This window comes from Phaethon aethereus, assembly GCF_964289735.1.
Source record: "Phaethon aethereus genome assembly, chromosome: 4".
NCBI lineage: Eukaryota > Metazoa > Chordata > Aves > Phaethontiformes > Phaethontidae > Phaethon > Phaethon aethereus.
In genome coordinates this window covers 45151885-45174467 of record NC_138578.1, presented here as the reverse complement: position 1 = coordinate 45174467, position 22583 = coordinate 45151885, and the positions used below count along the sequence as shown (strand labels likewise).

Genomic DNA, 22583 nt, shown 5'->3' with positions numbered 1-22583 from the left:
ATGGAATGTTCATGGTCAATAATTCTGAGGTGTTGGAGACAACATGAAGAGATCCTGAGTGGGGTAGAGATAGTGTTTTTATAGGAAAGGTTCACAGTAAAGAATCTTCTTTTACTTCCTTGTTTTGAGGGGAGAAAAAGACAAAACCAAATTTGGCCTGTAACAGGGTGTTGAAAACAATGGTTTCTAAAAAGAAGCAGTGATTTTTTGAAAAAACATTTTGCCTCAAAGTACTGTGTTACAGCCTGACTTGAATTTCTTCAGAGTGACACAGGTAAAATTCCTTAAGGTATTGCTTATGGAGAGACCGTATCTTCAAAAATCACAAAACTGAATGAGGTAGCTTCTTCTCTCTTTACAGAGTCATTTCTAAATCCATGAAACTTTAATAAATTGGGAGGTTATAAAAAACATTTGGAATTATCAATGAGTAACCTTTTCATTGGGACTAAGCAATAATTTTATCGCTTTCTGAATCACTTTTGTGAAACTTCACTCCCCATAGTCCCAGACTTCTTCGCTATCAACATTATCACTGCTCTAATGGTAACTGCTTTCCCTCTCCCGCAAGTGAAGAAATGCTTCTTGGGGATTTAATGTACAGAAGTCACAAGCTGTTGTTTGGGATGTGGATTCCTTCAGTGGATGAAGATTAGTTATTTTAGTTCCTTGTAATTCAAAGAGATCCTAAGAAAATAAATATGGTGGTATAAATTCTCCTGAAAGCTGCCTTTTAATATTTTAATATTTTTTATATTTTAATATTTAATATATTTTAACTATAAGAGGTAAATGGTTCATGTTGCCTACTTTGTCAATTTAACAGCTCTGTAGGCTTCACTGAAACTGAGTAATCTGCTTGAGGCAGATGTGGTACTCAGTCACTCTTCTACTAACTTAATAAACTGTAGTGAACACTATATCTGCAAAGTACTAGATTCGTGTACTTAATCACTGATGTTGACAAGATTCTGAAGTCAGCAGAAATAGATGCATGATTATCAAACATGCATTGTATGAGTGGATTTTTATATTTCTCTGGTGTTTGGAACAAATTCCAGAACATGTTTTTTAGGAAATCAGCAGCACAAGGTACATTTGGTGTGTTTTCCAACAGCGTCTTTTCACAGTTCTTTTGCTTTAGTATGCGAGGCCAGTCAGTGCCATCTGTCACATGTTGGTGATATATAGGCCATGAAACAAGGGAATCGCGCTCATAGAGGGGGAAATGAAATCTTCCTGATAGAAACATTAACATTTTCCTACTACAGTCAGAGCTAATTCAACTCATTGTAAATTCACTTCCATTTAAAGGTGTGAAACCAAATAGTAAACTAAACAAAGTTACAATCTGTAAATCTGTTGTCACTACCTTCTGTGTTGGAAATGCCACAGACACTCTACTGGAGCCACCTTCTTACAGCTAAAAATTTCCTTCCTTTCAAAATGTGAAAGCCTGTGTTTCAGATGCTGTTGTGTCTGAGCTTGATGCTTGCTGATAACCTTTCAGTCTGTGTACAGTCATTGTTTATTGAAAGGATACTATTTAGTAATTTACACATGCATGTGCAACTGTTTTCTTTGAAAAAAGAAAAATTTAAAAAAGGGCATGTGTGGAAGCTTTTATATCCCCCCTCTTAGTGTTTGAAACCAGTGTTTTGAGAGGTAGCTAAACGGATGTTACTCTGATCTTATGCTGTTCTTTGTTTTTATTGGCTTTGCAGCTATCACAAGTTAAATATTGGTACCACTAAAAATATTATTGTTGTTATTGATATTATTACACTAATATTAATGGAACACCATGAAAGGTATTACAATGAGACCTGTAGTAAAGGCTAGCAGATATAGAATGTGATATTTATAAATATTTGCATTAAACCATGTGATGGTTCTGTTTTAGTCATCTACTTAATATGCACTAGTACTAACCTGGTTTTCTCTATGGTTTTCCCTATACGTTTGGTCTATTACAAAAGCTTGGCGTTCTTTACATTTGAACTTAAATTATGTTTTAAACACTATTTTCATTATGGGAAGTGAAACATGTAAGGCTCTGTATCAGGACAAGCGATTGCTAACTTATGCAGGGCTGTGTCATAAAAAGTCTGGAAATGGCAACCATCCTGAAGAACCCTGGCAGATGAACCCATTGGCTCTGTAAGGAGAAGATTCATCTGGGCACAGACTCAGCTATCTGAGCCTATGAACAGGAAGAAGAGACAGGGAAGAAGGGGAGATGTACACAGTTTGCATAAGAAATTTCACATGTAGAAATCCTAGCTTGATATGTAATACTGTGTGTCTCTTGTGTGCACTGCACAGGCTGATAATCTTGCACTATGGAAACAGTGGGCTGAGAACTGCCTTATTTTCTTTTGAAATCTACAGAGAATCTGCTTTCTTGGTATTTTTGAGATGTAAGCTCTGAAGATGTAGTCCAGAGTTAAGCGGAGTCTTCATATGGCTACACATACATGAGAAAGCAGTGTTAGCACAACAGAAACCGATAGGTAGACCTAAATACTTCATGCTAATACCTTGCTGTTCATACAGTATTTATTTCAGGGACTTATTTTGGACTCAGTCTTGCCTGATGCAATGGACTGAACATACATTACTTGCTGGAGTGCAGTAGTAGCACTCCTGGAGCATATTCCTACTTAGCTTAATTCGAAAGGAAACCATGTGGTGCATTCTGAAAAACACGATGCAAACCATATCTCAATAAGTAGGGACAGCTGCAGGACTTGCTTAAAAAAAAAATGCCATTCCTGAGCCAAAATGCTAATGGGGATGTACCCGTAATCCCTACTGCTGTAAAGTTAAAGGTTTTTTTCCTGAGCTGAGTGATAAAAAGACTTCTAACTAGGCTAATGAGAGTTCCAACTAATAGTACTCTTTGAATTCTCGTACCTGGATTCTGATAATGTGTAGAAGAATTAAGTTTTCTCTGCAAGGAAGGCCTAACTTTGGCTTATGTGTGTTGTTCATGTGTCGTAATTTTACAGGAACCACCAGAGAGAGCACAATGTCATCAAAGGATCCATTTTTTCATTAAAAAAAAAATTGCAGTTTACTTAGGGATAATAGTTTCTATTTCACTGGAATGGTTCAGTCACGCATAAAAAGTAACACTGGACAAATATAGTGTATTAAAGATCAGATGCAAAACATAATATTTTAGGTCTGGTATCACTTGATAGATGCACCTAATCTAACAAAACATGCCAGCACCTGAGAATATGACTTTTGCAAGATTATACAGTGCTGAAAAGTCACATTTACTACCTATTCAGCTGTATTATACAGTCTAGTGCTCTGTATCTGTTAAAAGCAAAACCATTAAAAATTTATGTAAGTAAAATTTAGGATTTGGGAAGTAACTGCAAAAATTTAGTACTCTTTATGAAATAATTGAATAAGGAAATTCATAGCAGCACATATGAATAACAGCAGAATGATCTTACATAAAGAATTTTTTAGTCTTCATCTGTGCATATGCAGTCCATTACTTTTAGGCAGACAGCTGTATTATTCCATACTGTGTTAAGCAGATCTCTTGGTTGGCTGGAATTTTAGACTGGCTATAATCACTGCGTGCCTGTGACTTGAAGCATTTGCAATAGACCATTCTCAGCAGGTGGTTCTTCTTCATAGAAAATATCTTTTTCTCTTTTAAATACTTTTTTTTCCTTTTAGTCTTAGTTTATTTTATAAACATGTAAAATGGAAAGCATATATTCCTATGTAATATACATATTGCCACACCTTGCTTCATGTGCCATGCAAAACTAAGATAACTGGCCTTTCCACAGGAGATCTGAAAAGAGTAAAATTAACTATTACCATCCCAATCTGGAATTTTACTATCAAGTTGTCAATCTTACGCTATCAGTATTTATGGGGTGTGACTCTAATTTTACATTTGTAATAGCGAAATACTCGCAAATCCTGTGATATGCTTTTGCCACATCCTATTACACTTTATTGCTATGGAATGTTGCCTGGCAATTCAGTGTCCGCAGTGAACAAAACCATCACATAATTCTGCCAGAAGTCTGCCTGTTATTGTGTACTAATTCCAATCTTCTTTTGGTCTTCTTCAGGCAAAGAGGGCTCCGTATTTCTTCTGTAATTTTAAAAATGTTTCTAACAAAGTAGTTGTGCTAGAGGTGAGCAGACAGAACAAGTCTAGATTATCAGAAACAACTTTGAAAAGCAGCCTCATCCATATGTCATAGTCAGGATTTTGTGTTTTGGACTCAAACATTTCATGATTATTCAAATTCTTATGCTGGATCCTTTCCTGTTCCCAGAAAGTTAAAAGATTCATAGGGCAGAAATGTGGTTTGCACTGCTATTGCTCCTCTTCCATCATCTTGTGAATTCTCTACTGCCTTTAGAGGTGCTTCATGAATAATCTCATCTACTCAATTCTTAGGAAGGAAGGAAGCAACCATCAAACTTTTAGAGGATGATGACTTAGGGCTGTATTCTGCATACCTATAGAGAGTTGCATGTCAGAAATTAACCTGTTAAAATCAATGGGATCTTATATCACATCAGCTTCTGTTCAGAGTAGAACAACAAAATCTGGTGCTGGCCCTTACAGAATGTGAGTATAACTTGCGTTATAGTATGATGATCTCTTCTTTATATAATCCTAACAGACTGGTTTCAGTTTTGAGCAAATTATTTGTATGATTACATGCAAAATTTTTTACAGAAATACAGAACCAGAAGTTTCTGGGGTTTTATTTTGTTTTATTTCTACTTCAATAAAAAATACTTTTAGGTCTTTGTTGCTGTTATCCTTTGTCTACTGTTAATCCTTTCTCCTTTTATCATTTCCTGACAGACTTTAACTGAGCATTCTGTACTCCAATTTTGTTTGCACCTGAAATTTAGAAGTTTAGACCCTGTACTAACCTAATCTAAGAAAAAATCCCTCATGGACCTATGCCGACATTTTCTTACTAGTTTCATTTTTTCCTTCTCCACAGTGATGATATTTCGCTTTCTTTTATCTCATTTATGTTGTTACCTGGAATTTTTTTATTTTTGCAGGTAGTACATGATTATTAATAAATCTTTCTTTATCCCTGCTGGCTGTATGTTTTCCTTCTGAAGTTTGCCTTTGTTTGTCGTCTCCCTTTGCTAACAATTCCTCTACCTTCATGGTACCAACTATCTTTGCTGAAACTGTTTAAGTGAATAATATTATGAATTTATACTGAGGGATTATTCCCAGCTGGTTTGCAGGAGAGCCTGAGCACCTCTTTAAAAAACTCCCATGGGCCATGGCATCTGCATACCCTAAACAAACTCTCTTGCTTGCAAACATTCCCTTATATCTTGTCTCTCTTAAAAAAACACATTTGCAAACCTGTTTCTACAAGCTTGAGATAGCTTGAGGGGGCAGGCTGTTATCTCAGTCTCCTAACTGCCTCTTAGGAGCAGTCCCTCAGGGGGCAAGAGGATCAGCATGAAGGCCACCGTTGCTGTTTTACAGAGTAACAGAGATAATTGTGCATTCTAGATGTGAACATCAACTATTCAAAGTTCCTTGTGATTTAAAAAAAAAAAAAAAGAAAAAAACCCCCAAAACCGGCAAAACTGACCTACCCTATGGTAGTGATTGCATGCATTTTTCATCTTTCTAAATTGTCTATGCCAGCTATAAAAAAAAAGCACTTTTTAATTAGGAATTGCACTATGATAATCTAACTAAATTTTTAGGACTTTGATAGCTTTGGTATTTTATTTTCCTTATTGTATTTTTTTTAGCTTGGACATAGGTATAATTGCCTGAATCTACTTGCATTCAGAGAGTATAGGCACAGTTTGTTGGCAACTATGTGCTATTCAGCACCTGTAGTATTTGAATGTCATTATCTACATTGGAGAAGTTATGTTATAAATTCAAGAAGAGGAATGTGAGGCAGAATTATGAATGCCAGAAAACTGGTTCCACAGTAATACCTAGTACTCTGGTGGGTTAGACCAACCAAATTCTCTATAATATTAGGCTTTTATCACTTCTTCAGGTTGAAGTGTACACATACTTTATGTGAATAAAAAGGTTTTACAGCATGAGAATCACGTCACGAGGCAAACTAATGTAGTTTATCGCTGTTAATTGCAAATAAATGCCTGCAATGTATTCCTATATTAACCGAATTAAAGAAAAATACCCTTAACTAGTATGTAGATTGTTCCAAAGCAATATTAAGTAATTTTGATAGAAAAATATGTATTGGTATGCATTAGCTGAGTACCAGCCTTCAACACTGAGGATAGAAAATGTACCATGATTAGACTGAATAACGTAAATGCTTCAGGGTTCCTACAGTTTGCAATTACTTTCAGGAAAAGTAAAATATAAAGGGTCAATGTTAACAGTTATTAACCATATGTTAACTAATGATAGTAAATACATTTATTATGGTGGAGCTGTACTGATTTACTCCAGTGAAACAACTTGTTCCACAAGCCCAAAACATTACGTGTAGACACAGTTAACAGAAGCTAATTATGAATATTGAAATACTTTTGAAACAGAATGTAATAATTATGAGCTCAGTTGATTGAAAGTGTCTCAACAAACAAAAAAACCCTGGTTTGTTATAACACACTTTTTGCAAAAACCTGCTACTACACATAGACATGATCATTCAACAATTAATCTTATTGCTGATTTATTTTAATTTTTAATCCTTGAATTTGCCAAAGCACCATGAAAATACACAGTAGGAAATCTGCAACGTTGATCTGACTCACGGAGAATGTTTTCACTCACCTCTGACTTGTCTCTGCTGGGATAGTCTACTTTGTACTCAGCTACAACCTGTTTGTTGAGATGTTAGCATTGATGGCTTCCATCAATAACTTCTGTCAAAGGAAGAAAGTTTCTATTTTTCTCTAGAGCTATTTTAATATCTGTCTTGTTGGATAGAATCCAGATTCAGATTAATGAATTAGGGAGTCCCTGTAATATGGAATAATTAATGACCCAACAGCAGAAAAGAAGTAAAAATTGAAAGATCAGCATGATTTAAATCACAAATTGAAAATAGTGTTGTTTGTGTTTTTAACATTTCTGAACATAATGTTGTGAGGAAAAGCAGATCAGGAACCTGTGGAATGTCTACAAGATTAAGACAGTATGCAAAATGTGTTTTAGATTACTCTATTTTAAAAAAAGGCTTTTACTAATTTCAAGATTTTTTCACAATTAATTTATGTTTAGATAATCATTCAGCTTATTGTACCCAGCAACCTAGGTTAATATGTGAAGATTGCATGGTCAATGTTAATTTGTTAAAATTAGGTTTATTTTCACAATCTTATTGACTGCCTTTTAATAGAAATGTTTCATTACTTTAATTATACCATTATATAATATTCACAGGACTCCTGCAATTAGTAAATATATACTCAAGATCTCTCTTTGTTCTCTCATTTAATCTCCACCTAATGTATATCTTTCCAATCCTGTGAGGAGTACAGAAATTTATCTTTATAATTTTGTGTCTTCTTCCTTTGCTCCTTACCCACCTCGTTGCTTTCATTCCAGCCTACACAAGTATAAGTCCTGCTTATCCTTTTCCTTTGTCCTTACCCATCTCGCCCACTGGCTCATGTTCATCACCCCTTCTGCCATTCCCCTCTACCTCCCTAGTTGCTCTCATGCTCTGTCTGCAGAGCATTTGAGACTTTGCTGAAACACAGATGGCAATTAATCTCCCTGAGTTCATCCACAAAGAATCAAATTTTATTTTGAAGAAAGGCAATCTCCATTTTACAAGGCCTATATTTTATTATCCATTATAATTCCATTGGAAAATCAAAGTTTATGTGAAATCTATTAGATGCTGCAGAATAATTTAATACCAACACTATCTTCAAAACTGTATCTATAAAATGCTACTGTTGTAATACATTTTCTTTAAATACAACGCACGCTAAATGTGTTGCGGTACAGTTCTATCTGACTTTTAAAGAGGTAGCTGAATGATTGTTTCACAATTTTTGCTTATATGTTTACTCTTTGCATTATACAAGAGCCTTTCTCCTTGCTGTAAGTCTGGCTGTTTCATCTCATGTATTCTGATGAGTAGAATTTTTACTACTTCTCTCTGTAGAGAGTGAATGAGGAAGAAATTGATGTCTATATTTGTCTGATATATAGCTATATATATTTTCTCTTTGTGAAAGGAAGGCTTACATGAAAGTTATTCCTTTAGTTACACATAAGGCCGAGGAAAAAGCAGAGATCCTTTAGTATGCTTTTTGATACAAGCAGCTCAGTGAGAGGCTCAGCACAGATGGTTTAAAGGGCTGCTGCAAGGGCTAAAATAGTCTCCGGACTTCCCAAAAGTCTTAATCTCTTTAGGCAATGATAGCTTGTAATTTCTACAGCACTGAGCGCACAGAGGTCTGTGAGGAGCTGCTGCTGGCAGAACTCCCACACGTCAGCCACTGGTGGAAGTCACAATTTTATAAGATATACAACACAGGAATTGGAAGAGATCTTATGGAATAGGCACAAAGTTGCTGTCTGTTTCTTGTAAGTTTATTTTCATCAATAATGACAAAATAGGCTCAAAACTTCATTTTCCTGTTAAAACAGTGTTACACTGACTGAATTACTATAAAATTAGGGAAATAAGTTTTTCACAATGTAAACAGCAATTATATTGAAAAAAATTCCATCTTTGCACCATCTAATGCTGTCTTAAAGTGTTAATTTTTTTTTCACCAGTTTTGGGACCAGTCTTTTTTACTATCTTTATTGGTGATCTGGATGAGGGGATCGAGTGCTCCCTCAGTAAGTTTGCAGACAACACCAAGTTGGGTGGAAATGTTGATCTGCTCGAGGGCAGGAAGGCTCTGCAGAGGGATCTGGACAGGCTGAATTGATGGGCAGAGGTCAACTATATGAGGTTTAATAAGGCCAAGTGCCAGGTCCTGCATTTGGGTCAAAACAACCCCATGTAATGCTACAGGCTTGGGGAGGAGTGGCTGGAGAGCTGCCTGGTGGAAAAGCATCCGGGGGTGCTGGCTGACAGCCGGCTGAACGTGAGCCAACAGTGTGCCCAGGTGGCCAAGAAGGCCAACAGCATCCTGGCCTGTATCAGAACTAGTGTGACCAGCAGGAGGAGGGAAGTGATCGTGCCCCTGTAGTGGGCACTGGTGAGGCCGCACCTTGAATCCTGTGTTCAGTTTTGGGCCCCTCATTACAGGAAGGACATTGAGTTTCTGGAGTATGTCCAGAGAAAAGCAACGAAGCTGCTGAGGGGTCTGGAGCACAAGTCTTCTGAGGAGTGGCTGAAAGAACTGGGGTTGTTCAGTGTGGAGGAGGCTGAGGGGAGACCTCATGACTCTCTACAATTGCCTGAAAGGGGGTTGTGGCGAGGTGGGTGTTGGTCTCTTCTCCCAAGTAACTAGTGATAGGACGAGAGGAAATGGCCTCTAGTCACACCAGGGAAGGTTTAGATTGGATATTAGGAAAAATTTATTTGCTCAGAGAGTGGTCAAACATTGGAACAGACTGCCCAGGGAGGTGGTGGAGTCACCATCACTGGAAGTATTCAAAAAACATGTGGACACGGCACTTCAGGACATAGTTTACTGGGTATGACGGTGTTGGGTTGATAGTTGGACTTGATGATCTTAAAGGTCTTTTCCAACTTCAATGATTCTGTGATTTTTTTTCACCCTTTTGAGTATTTCATGTATCTATTTCATACATTATCAACTTACCCTGGTTTTCACTTGAGTATGAAAGAAAAAGCGATGTAGAAAAAAGCTGAGAGGGTTTTTTATTGAAATGCTAGACCATATTCTGTCTCAATCCCAGAATCCCGTATTCTGTCTCATTCCCAGAACAATTTAGTTATTGCCTTCTGAAAATTGCTACAATAGGTGCCAAAAGCATTCATATATAATACTTCTCCCCTCCAATCAGGTCATAAGTTTAACTGTGTTTTTATGAGACTCATGCAAGCTTAAGACACATTCAGTGGTTGTAGACAGAGTCATACATGTGAAATATCAACTGTCAACTTGAATCTGACTTTGAATCTCTTGAAAACCATTCAAACTCAGATATTTCAATTGGATTTTGAGCTTTGTTATTGTATTGTACATGTAAAACTTGTATTGAGAGTTGTTTTTTGGGTGATGATGAAAAGTGTGATCCAAAAGAAATGTTATCATTAAATATTTCTTTTCATAACAATAAAACTATTAATCTTCATGTCTTGAGAAATGCCCAGTTTGGGTAGTTGTTTGGCACATGTCAATATTCATCGTGCACAACCTAATGAGTCTCTGGCTTATTTTTTGTCCTACTTTGTTATGAGCTGTTGTTATCTTGACCTGGGCAATATGACTGGATCTTACTAACATCTTAAACCTGCATATTACCATTTTCTAGAGAGTTGTGCAACTCCTGCAGTGTCATATTGATAAACTGGAAGCTTACTGTGGTTAGTTTTTTAGAGAAGTCCAAGTAGGAGACATTGAAACCTGCTGATCCAAGGCAATGTTCACTAGGAATGTATCCAAGTTCAGACTTAGAGTGGAGAGGTGCTTTCAAACATCTTTTCACAAATCCTGGTGTCGTGGTTTAACCCCAGCTGGCAACTAAGCACCCCACAGCTGCTCGCTCACTCCCCCCTTGTGGGATGGGGGAGAGAGGTGGAAAAGTGAGAAAACTTGTGGGTTGAGGTAAAGACAGTTTAAGAGGTAAAGCAATAAGCCACTCACGCAAGCAAAGAAAAACAAAGAATTCATTGGCAGGCAGGTGTTCAGCCATCGCCAGGAAAGCAGGGCTTCATCACGCACAATGATTACTTGGGAAGACAAAACACCGTAACTCTGAACATCCCCCTGCTTCCTTCTTATTCCCCCAGCTTTATATGCTGAGCATGACATCATATGGTATGGAATATCCCTTTGGTCAGTTGGGGTCAGCTGTCCCAGCTGTGTCCCTTCCCAACTTCTTGTGCACCACCAGCCTACTCACTGGTGGGGTGAGAAGCAGAAAAGGCCTTGACTGTACGTAAACACCGCTCAGGAGAAATGAAAACATCCCTGTATTATCAACACTGTTTCCAGCAGAAATCCAAAACATAGCCCCATGCTAGCTACTGTGAAGCAAATTAACTTTATCCCAGCCAAAACCAGCACACCTTGTCATGAGAGAACATTTAGGAGGCAGAGTATCCTTGAACTACTGTTGAGCTTATAGAGAGTGCTGGGCAGAACAACCACATGACAACCCAGGTAATCTTCTTTGTAATAAATTGAGCCTTCTAGGGCTCTGCATGTTACACTATAATCCATCCTTCCATTTCTTGAGCTTTGGGTCTGTGAAATGATGTTTTTAAAGCCATGTTATAGAAGAACACCAGATGATCTGACCTTATTACTGTCATAATAAATATTTCTGGTTTGAAGTTAGGGGTCTCTCTTGATGACTTTATTATTGTGTCAGACACTTTGTCCATTCGAGAATAAGTGAAAAAATAATAATGCGGAGAAGATACCACAGACTGGTACTGAAGCTTGAGAACTACTTGTACATGTAGAAAGATTTATTGAAGATTGTGACAAAATATTTTCTATAACCTAAGTGCTGGATACAATGTGTTACTCAAGAGATGTGTCAGATTCTTGTTTCCTTTTTCTTTTTTTTCTTTTTCACTCATTTTAGAGGAAAAATAAAATTAAAATTAACTGACTTTTAAATTATTCTGACAAATTATGCTGTCTACAGATCCATTTTTACATTTTATTAAATTAAATGGCCCAGTGTTTCTTATATAAATGTTATTTTATTCCAAAGTTGACTCCTGTCTTCAAATTCAGCTGTCATTATAGCACATCAGCACTTAAGCTGACTCCAGTATAGAAACTTTGAGGCTTAATAGGTCTGATTATCTCAACCTGAAATTTCAGAGTCAGCTTTAAATATTTATGCAGATAAATATTTTTTGCTTTTCCTATACAGGATTGACATCTTCAAGTATGTGATATATGGTGTAGCAGCTGCATTCTTTGTCTATGGCATTTTGCTGATGGTGGAGGGATTCTTTACAACTGGTGCCATCAAGGATCTCTATGGCGATTTCAAAATCACCACTTGTGGCAGATGTGTCAGTGCCTGGGTAAGTGGTTAAGAAAGCTTTTGTGCTTATGGTAATTTTAACATATTTTGTATATTTGTAGTGCCTGTATATTTGTAGTGATGTTTATTTGGGGGGGGGGGGGCGTGTGTTTGGTTTTTGTTTGTTTTTTTTTTTTTCTTTTAGTGGTTAAAAAACATAGCAAAGGAGAATAGAGTGTTAGAAATGTTTTCTATATTAGTTAATCACTAAGTAAGGAGCAATTAATTCCACAAGTTGAATGGGAAAGCTTATTCTCTCAGCGACATAAACTGTTTGGGACAGGACTAAACGTGTGTAATGCCTTCAGCTGTACTGGGCAAGAAATGTTTTTCTTACTAATATTTTCATTGTTATTTTAGAAATCTTATCTGTTCCTCTTTGGGACAAGTGAGACCTGCTGTAAAGTTTTGGTTTGTTTTTAAATGGCAAACAGCCCATTATTTACTCCTATGTTATCTCTGGGTTGGAGAGACCATTCCCTTATGACCATTGAAAACCTAGATCCAAAAAATTCTGATTTGTACCGGGACTTAAATGGAGGTTTCTCATACTAAAAATTGCTGACTATTTGAACTGGGATTATTTTCAGATCTCTGTTCAATATCAGGTAAGTAACTAACTTTTGGGGTATTTGACTCGCCTGCATACTTGGTAGCTGTTGGAGTTGGACATTTCTACAAACACCATCAGTATCAGCAAATCATATTTTCTGATGAAAAATAAATCATTAAATACAGACAGGTAGATCTGGGTGCTAAAGCAGACTTAATGATATACCATACTTAGAATAACAGATGCATAAAATAATAGCCAGAGGAGGGTTTCCCATTGTACCCTCCTACAAATGTCAACTTTATTAAACTGGAATACAGAGTAGGAACAAATGTAGGTGATACAGAATATCTTCCAGTCACACTAAAGACTATCAAAACTAGTATTTTGGACATCTGGACATTTAAGGTTAAACTGAACAAAGATAATCTGCATATTGGAATTTGGGGAATATGTCATGTATGCCATCCCTACATAGATGGAACATGCTCCACAGTAATATTGCTTTTTAATCTTTTTTTCTTCTGTTCCTGTCAAATGTCATTGTATGATTTTGGCACTTCAGCTAAGAATTGTTTTAAAGCCTTTAAATAAATATATAAATAAAGACTGAGAACATTTTAAACAAGAATAATCATTGGTTATACCAACACTGCTTTCATCTCCTGGAAAGAAATCTCTAATCCATGTTCACTGAGAATCTACTAAGCTAGTTCAAATTATGTGTAGAATAGCAAATTTTTCAGAATGTTATTTTTTCTTCACAGTTCTCATATATGCCTGTCCTCAGTACTGCAGCAGAACAATGTTGCATCCTCTCACAGCTTTGATGCCCTTGCAGTATAAACCGTAGTTCTGTAGTACATGTCTAGAAGAAATGAACAGTTAAGCATCTATTTCTATGGTTAATATCACTGTCATTAATGATTCATTAAATCCATTCCTTCAGCAGTTTACTTTCCTCATCAGTCATTTGTAATGTTTGTGTTAAAGGGACAATTCTTAAAGGACAAATAAGAGTTCATATTTAAAAATAAACACTTGGAACTAGCAAATATTTCAGTCCAGCAGTGATATGTTTATAATTTATTCAGTTCCTTGAATCATGCAATGATATGAAGAAATAAACTCTAAGAACAAGAAGATGACTGGAGGGAAAAAAGTCTTTACTGAGAGAGTGTTAAAACATTGGAACAGGCTGCCCAGGGAGGTGGTGGAGTCACCATCACTGGAGGTGTTAAAAAAATGTGTGGACGTGGCACTTCAGGACATGGTTGAGTGGGCATGGTGGTGTTGGGTTGATAGTTGGACTTGATGATCTTAGAGGTCTTTTCCAACCTTAATGATTCTGTGATTCTGTCAGAGATAAATCAAACCTAATCAGTACTCTTCTGTGCCAAGCCCACATTGTTCCATTGCTATGCAAATTTACAGTAATAAATTTTGTTGTGTACAGTTGCCAAATGGGATAATGCTATTGAAGAGGATTGTCAGATACTACATATTACAAGAAAGCTTCCTTGTATAAAATTTTGAGATAGTAAGTTTGTAAATATTACAATCTAAGCTGTCAAAGACTAAACAGTTGGTTTCTTCTAGCAATACCTTAATACTAAGAGAATGTACCCACAGGATATTTGTTGTTTTGAATAATTAAAATTACAAAAATGGCTCCACATCAAAAATACCTTTGTAAAAACCTACTTGTGACTATGATTTCACATCAAATTTGCTGATGTCTTTCTAAATACTAGTTTAACATGTTAAAGACCAAAAACGAAGTCCTTCTACTTTACCATTATCACCAATTACTTCTCATCAACATTTTGCATGACCATATTTATTATGCCTGGGACTAAACCTATAAGGAAAATAGAGGGGGAAAAAAAAATGAACAAAAAATTTCAAGGAGGAGAAGTTAATTTTAACTTTGTATGGACAAGCTATATTTCTCACTGGAAATCTGAAAAATAAGTTTTTTAAAAAATTTATTTCTTATCAACATACTCTTTGAAAAGCATGCTTTTAAGAACACTGAAAGCCAACATCTACAGAAACTTTTTATGTGCCCTTACTGACCTCCCTCCTTCACTGTGACGAGCTCACTTTCTAGGTCTACACAGGCAAAAGGAATTTTTTTCCCCTGAGGTAATTGAAAAGGAAATAGCTCATCCTAACCTTTCCAGTGATTGTATAGTCGATTAATCAGCCTATATGAGCATTCAGAGTCTTAGCATCCAAGTCATGCTGGTGCTGCTGTGGAGTGTACCCTCTCAGATCTGAGAGAGGGCCTGTGAAAGTGACAGTGAAGAGTCTCATTAGCTACGTTTTCAGAATTAATTTACTGTGAAAAGTAAAACATAAGCAATATAACAATGCCAATCACATTCGAGGAGGGATGCCTGTGGTTTTAGTCTTCACTTTTCAATGCCTGAACATACTTTTAGAGAATTAAATAAACAGTTATATATAATTGTGCTGCAGCATGATTAGTGAAGAATAGGGGACAGGCCTGAAGCCAGTTGTGACACTGTTTGTATGTTTGCAATTTAATACCCTTCCTATTTATATTCAGCTAGCTTGATCATGGAAAGCCTAATTTACACCTTGTTTTAGAATGTCTGCTTACGGAGTCAATAAACAAAAATGAAGAAAGAAACACAAATGAAGTTTTTTTCCTTGAAATTTTTACTCTTAAGAAAATTTTACGGGAAATGAGAAAGCAATTCTTTTTATATAATCTGAAAACATTGGATAAAGATTTCATCCTGGCAGTTGTATTTCTATTTCTTTGTATCTTACCTTTTAAAAGAAACATGTTAAGGATCTAGAGAAAGATACTTTATGTTCTAAGTTGCACTGACTAATATAACTTCTGTATCTTTAGTATTTAGGAACCTTTTGTTTTAAAGTATCAAAGGGATTTTTCTGCCTTTGAAAATTATTTTGGTTACCTGGATACCTATGTGCTCTTTGACCTATGCTTCTTGAGTGCTTAAACTAAATCTTGAACTTTCTAAAATATTTCCAGATTTTATTTTGCAAGAAACACCACGGAAGCTTCACAAATGTTTTGAAAAACCATCTGTAAGGGATGTGAAGTTGTCAATTCAGCTTGCCCTTGCCAGACCACTTATTCTAGAGGCAGCGAAACTGCATCATAGTGACATTTGATTCTTCGTGTAACAGGAGGAACACAGTTCAGTGCAGGCTCAGCTGGCTTTCCCACCCAGAACAGATGCATCATTTCTGAATGCTAGAAATGAAGCTCTCATTTCTGAAAATCAGATACCATATCTGGGTATTCTGGTGGCAAAATGCAGAGCTGACAGACAGAGAGGCTTTCCTTTTGATTGGGTATCTGAGGAATGCAGAATGCTTCATACCGCTTCTGCTTCATTTATGAAAAGTAAAGAACCTTCTCTCCAAGACAGCAGATGTACTTATGGGTCTAGAATCCCTTCATCCCATCTTAAATAAGGAAAGCTTCTAAAAAAACTCTTGTCCCTATAAAAGTGAAGTCGTGAATGCCGTAAGTAGTTTCAGACACTGACATGGGAAATGGGGAAGGTGAGATTCGTACAGTGGTCTGACCTTTCAGACTGCATGGTTAAAAACCATAATCATGATTTATTGCTACAAATGTCCAGAAGCTGATGGAGAAGTTAATTTCAGAGGGAATGTGTTGTGACACAGATGTATCCCACCTAACTAGGAATGTCACTAAGGTTTCCAAGAGAAGGGCCTGTGCTCCTTCAGTAGTTAAAGGGGAGAAAGATTTAGAGAGACTTTCTTAGATAAGCTGAATTTTTCTGCAAATGACTGTCCTATTTAGGCAAAGAGAGAATAACCCTCAAGTCTTTTATGTTAGGTCTTTAATATAAAGCACTTCAGTCAAGTATCTAAATCTAGTAGGATGTATCCTGCTTGGCCCTTTTAATCGGAGTTTAGGTGAACAACATTTGCTACCTAAACATAGCTGGAGCTAGTAAATAAAATAAACCAAAACATATTAAGGATTTTATAGGTTTCTGGAAGTCATCTTATCTATGGATACTAGACCAGTGTCGGAATTTTCTTAGAGGACTGTGTTCCTTGTAATCTTCTGTGCTTGTTCTTGAAATAGGAAGAGCAAGCTCTAGCAATACTTCAGAACTCAGCCAAGTGGTTAAGAGAATCATCTTTATGCCATTACTTTCCCAACTACATTGTTAACATACATACGGTTTCTTAAAAAGAAAGAAGAATGCAAATTATTACTTTTTGCTCTCTATTTGTAATAGTTTTAGAAATCTTTTGTAGTGAGCTCAGAAATTATTTTATTATATTTTTCTAAATGCTGACTGTACTTCTGGTCTGTCTTATTTCTCTAATCTGGCCAGGTTGGTTTGTTTTGCTTTTTTTTTATACTTCCAGATCTTCTCATTCAGCGATATCACACTTATAAAAACATAATTTTGTCTAATCATTCCTCTTCTCACACAACTTCCCATGTGTTTTACACGCAGCTCTTTTGTTGACTGCAGTGTTCCTTGCTTCCTTTAATAGAGGAGTGTGCCAGACATTGTAATATGCCTTGCCAGCAGCTTCTCAGTTTCTCTTGGTCTTGCTGCTTACGGACAGAATTTTTATTGTTGGTGATAAACTGGACAAAATGTTTTTACTTCAGATTGTGCTGTAAGTGTGTCTTTCACATCGAGGACAGAACTTTTGCTTGGCATGTAAAGTCAGTCAATAAGTAGTTTTTTTTAATGAAAATGTTTTCTGAAAACGTGCTGTCATATATTTCCAAAGTGTGCTTGACTGTGGGAGCCGTTACACTTTCTCCATGGGCTTTACTTTTCTAGTATAAAACATCATAAATTGTTCAAGATGACAGCTTTATTTCCCCCCAGTTCAGAAAATACTTCTCAGTTTTAACGTGAATGTTTCATAAGATGATCACAGTTTTTCCTGAACCTTGTTCTCATATGGCTGCCTTATTCTTTTTCACTGCATCTAGACATCTTGCTCTTTTTATAGTTATTTAAACCTGTCAGTGTCAGTGGCGTTATCATAAATTCACAATTTTATGGTCAAAGATGTGTCCTTTATCTACTTCCAATCTTTTCTAGCCTGCTTGTTTTTCAGTTCTCCCGCTTCAAGTTACTATCCCCCAAATCTACAAAACCATATACAGCTTTTTGTTCTTCATATCAACCTTATAAATTCATAGTTACCATTGTAAATGTATTTTGGTATTGCTTGCTCAGGAAGAAGGAGGGAAACTTGTAAATTTATCCCCTCACTGCTTGTACACTTTTACTTGTGCATAATGATTAGCATTCAAGTTAAGCTGGTTAGATTTAGCAAACCAGAGTATATTTATCAATACTTCTTTCAGCTGAAGAGCTTTAATATTTAAGGTCACATTTTTAGAATCCCCTGGCTGATTAAAAGACATGTTACTGAATTTCACTGTTTAGCAAGACAACAAACGAGAAAGGAAGGTCCCTACTCCTTGATTCTCTCATGGGCTTTTCAAGCCCCATTAACAACAAACAAGGAAAGAACACAAGTTTTTACGTTTGACAGCCAAGCATTCACTTCGAGTGATACATCTGTTTACAGAAGTTATGAGAGTATTATTTCTGCTTTCTAGTTTAAGCTTCACTGTCTTGCTCCCAAGTATAGACCATGCAAACTTCCTGAACAAAATCACAGTCTTGGCAACGCAAAAAATGTAAACAATCTGTATTCCCAGCTGGGTATTATCTTTTTCTGTGTATAGAAAACTTGTCATCACTGAAACCCATTAGAGTATAGATCAGATTTTTTATAAATAGGTTATCAGCAATTTGGAGGCAAAATACCTGGAAAATTTACTACCAGGACCTGCCAACATTGTCAGAGAGTGGGTCATGAGAGAACTGATTGTTTTTCATGTTTTATGTCTTTGAATTGAATAGTTAGATTACATGAACATAGTCTCAAGAACACATAAAGCAGCAGTATTTAATGAAGATACTCCATTTTTTTAAAAAGGTGGTTTAAAAACCAGATTATTTACCTGTAATCACCTTTAAACACAAAATTGATAGCTTAGCTGCATTCCCAGAGAAGATCTAAGTGTTAGAAACACCACCAAAAAGTATATCAAAAGGAGGAGGAAAACTTTGAGAATGTGAAAATATAAGCATATATATTTTGAGAAAAAGTAATTCCTATCTGGAAGACTGTAAAATTAAATAGGAAATTCTGCTGCCATTAAATAACAGATAAGATTCAATGGTCTCTATAAGACTTCTGAAGGCTGTTGGACTACAGAAATGATAGTCTTATCTGAAGGACATATAAAATAACTAATCCTAACAACTTTAAGCAGCACAATGCTGCAAAAGCATCAAATTTCTAAAGAAGATTAAGAAATTTAAAAAATAGTATAGTTGGTTTATAAGGAAGTACTGAAAAGATGAGTTATAAAATCTTCAGGGAATGCCTAGCCTTGCATCAATGCAAAGCCATCTTCTTCGAACTGAGTATGTTCTGATAGTTAGTGGAATTGTTTATAAAATAGAGTTTCAAAAAATGAATCAGTTTGTTAGAGAATAGTCTGTTTGTATTTCTGATACAGCTCTGGAAGTCTCCTCCCCCACTGCTACCAGTAAATCAATTCAGAGTAAATCAGAACGTAAACCAGCTTTTTATAGGCATCTAAATAGTTACAAAGCAATAGGTACCATGTGTAGAATATTTCAACCTTGAAATACAAATACATGCTTGAAGGAAATTTTGTAAAAATGTATATGCAGATGAAAAGCAGAAAGTAACTGTGAGAATTGCCTTTAATTTTGTCAAAATCAGTTTTTCATAGATCTAAAATATCTGTAGAAGTAAAATGTTTTAAAAACCTCAAACAAAAGAGTTCCATAGAATGGATGCTTCAAACTTTAACATTTCAGGGATTTAATTTTCTGGTAATAGATTTTAACAATCTAAGGAATGTCACAGTAGCTACTATTTAGTATATGGATGAATTGCAATTAGGTAATCCTGAGATGTCTCTCCCACTATGAAGAGAAATTTGGACCAATATTGGCTTTTTTTTTTTTTTTTTCTTTTGAAGCAGTTGACTTGAATGCAAGCCAGGAAGGATCAACCACATGACAGTAATAGCATAGCATGAAACGTATCCATGTTTCAACAAGACTCTTGGCACTGTGCCTAGGAATATAATATGTCAGAGAGAGACAGATAGGGTGAACATGTTTTGTGGAGGCAATAATAAATGTCCAACAAGTGATTGTTAGCAATGAGAGTGATATTTTAGACCAAGCAGACTTTGTATTTCATATTTCATACTGTGTGTAAGAAGGCGGCATATGAATACCAAGAGAGGTCAGCTAGGGTGGCAAAAGATGATCTGTAACATATTAAGCAGTGACATATCAATGAGTTTAAAGACATCTGTATAATTTTTTCAATTTGTCATTTGACCACTTAAAACATTATGATTCATTTAGATTTAAACAAATAAAAATAGTATCGCCGGTTCTAGAAAAACCTAACATTTTTGATGAAACAGCAAAGGCTGTTTTAGCTTCTGCAATGTTAAAATCCTTTCCACAGGAACTCATCGAGTTTTCCACTTGCTCCTCTCTAGTATTTGCACGTGGGGAACTACACATTTAAGAAGCTGTTGCAAAAAAACACTGGGAAAAGACTGAAATATTTATGTAGAGACTCTTCTTTAAAAGTGCACAAATTGCAAAATTCTGTTGGATGAATTCCGAACCTCCTGAAAGTAAAAAAAACTGAACACCTGTAATGTAAGATTATAAATTGTGAACAGGAACAAAATATCTAATACTTATGCTAATCTATGATAAAAGTTCATTGATCAAAAGAGGGTACTTAGTCTGGACTATAGATGCAAGGTGGTAGGCAGAACCTTGCATTATAGAAAATTAAATGCAAATAAACAATAAGTCTCAGGTAGGAACACATATTTTAATTCTGACTTCTTCTAAACTGCAGAAAGAACTATGCACTCTAACAGTACAACTTCATCACGACAAAGTTCAGCATTTGAGGAAATACGTGATGACTGCAATGCATCATTTAAAAAGAGTATGTAAATGTGTTTATGCAGAATGTGCACAGTAGCATTAACTCAGAGGAATTTCTTCCAGGAAAAATGGACAAAACTGAGGAAGGTTATTCTGAATTTAATTTCTGAATTTAAAGCTGGGGGAAGTGCTAAAGCAAAATACATTTTTATTAGTATTGAAATCAAATCTATAGACGACTGAATGTGAACGTTAGAGAGACAGGGCAATTCAGGAACAAATTGAAAAGATCTTCCTCTTCATGCTTCTGAGTTACCATCAAATGACACACAGGGTCTTGTTCTGATGTGTAGTTGGGAAACTGCACCCAGAACCAGGACTACATAATAGACTGTGGAGGTCAGATGCCTCCCAGTATTCCAGTTAGAGACAGCCAGGCTAATCCTGGGCTCACCTTCCGGTGATGTTCTGCACTGGCAGGGTTTCATAGTGAATCAGCATAATAGGCTTTTGGCAGGATGGAGCTACATGGTCTCTGTAGATGCAGTTTTGATCTCTAACAAAAACTGTCAAAGAGAATTTCTGAGCCTGTGAAGACACTTGGAAGGAACCTCTTAGATCATCAAACTGAAAAAAAAAAAAAAGTTTTGTGTGTGTGTCATAGGATAATAAATCTAAATGAGATATAAACACAGCAAGGTGTACGTTTTCTTACGACTTTCTGGGTTGAGAGCTCATGCCAGGGAGTTGATATAAAGTAAGTATATGACTAAATTGAGAGGAAGTGTAAATGTAAGCACTGAGAGGTTTGGAACAAAGATAAAAGTATCTGGCAAAATGAGGTTTCTGGAGTTAAATTTTATTCAGGCATTTCTGAATTTGTTGCTATGTTTCTATATTATTTTTTTGTAGTAAACAGCAGTGTCCTCATACAATAAAACGACTGGAGTTTACTTTGTTTGCATTTCAATCTATCTCTGTAGTAACAATGCCTTCTAGATATGATTTCACCGTCTGTCCCTACAGTCACTGAAGCAATCATACAATGTTTCTACAGGGGTATTGAAATATTTATAACAAAACTAAAGCAAGAACAGTGTTTGAAATTTAATGAATGTGCTTTTCATGGGACCAGTACCCATAAATTTTAAAAAGGAAGCAGTAATTGAAATCTTGATCTTATTAAAATAGATATGATTTGGGTAATGTTTTCAGTGGAAACAGGATTTCAACCAGCTATGACCACCATGAAATCTTTTGTGCTGTATAGATACCATTTCAGAACATGCTCTGAAATCTCTGCCTCCTGACATTCATCTGAGCAACAGATTTTATAAAAAAATCTTTCCAGAAGTGTTGATGATTTGTTTACTTTAATAATTTATGATTCAGGAAAGCCATTACTAGCAATGAAAAGCTTATAAAATAGGGCAAGAGGGTTTTACCAGCCATGGGGTTGGTACAAGAAATTAACTGCTACAAAGGTTAAAGATACGATTTGTTCAAATAATTACCCATTTAGCTATTCTTTCCCAATGTGAACTGACTATCTATTAGTGAATTCTATCTTCATGATTTGATAGGTGAATTTCACTCTTCCAGCTTGTCTTGGGTTTATGTGTTTGGTTTCTTAATGGTGAAAATTGAACTGATCAGAGAAAGCAATTTTCACTACCTACACAATACATAGCATACTAAAGAACAAACTGTGGTACCTCTTTAAAATGCTGTACTGCTATTTTATAAATCTTTGTCTTGTCATGTAGCAGAATGCTACTTCAAAGGAGAAAGATCCCTTTGAATC

General features: G+C 36.0%; 1 protein-coding gene across 1 annotated transcript in view; it reads left to right on the top strand.

The window, feature by feature from the left end:
- The window catches only part of GPM6A (glycoprotein M6A), a gene marked incomplete at both ends in the record, with an annotated part of 127888 nt that overhangs the window by 90584 nt on the left and 14721 nt on the right, over positions 1 to 22583 (top strand). The window contains one exon of the mRNA XM_081999335.1: positions 12023 to 12179. Within this exon, the coding sequence (XP_081855461.1) occupies positions 12023 to 12179 (157 nt within the window). The remainder of the gene's footprint in view (positions 1 to 12022; positions 12180 to 22583) is intronic.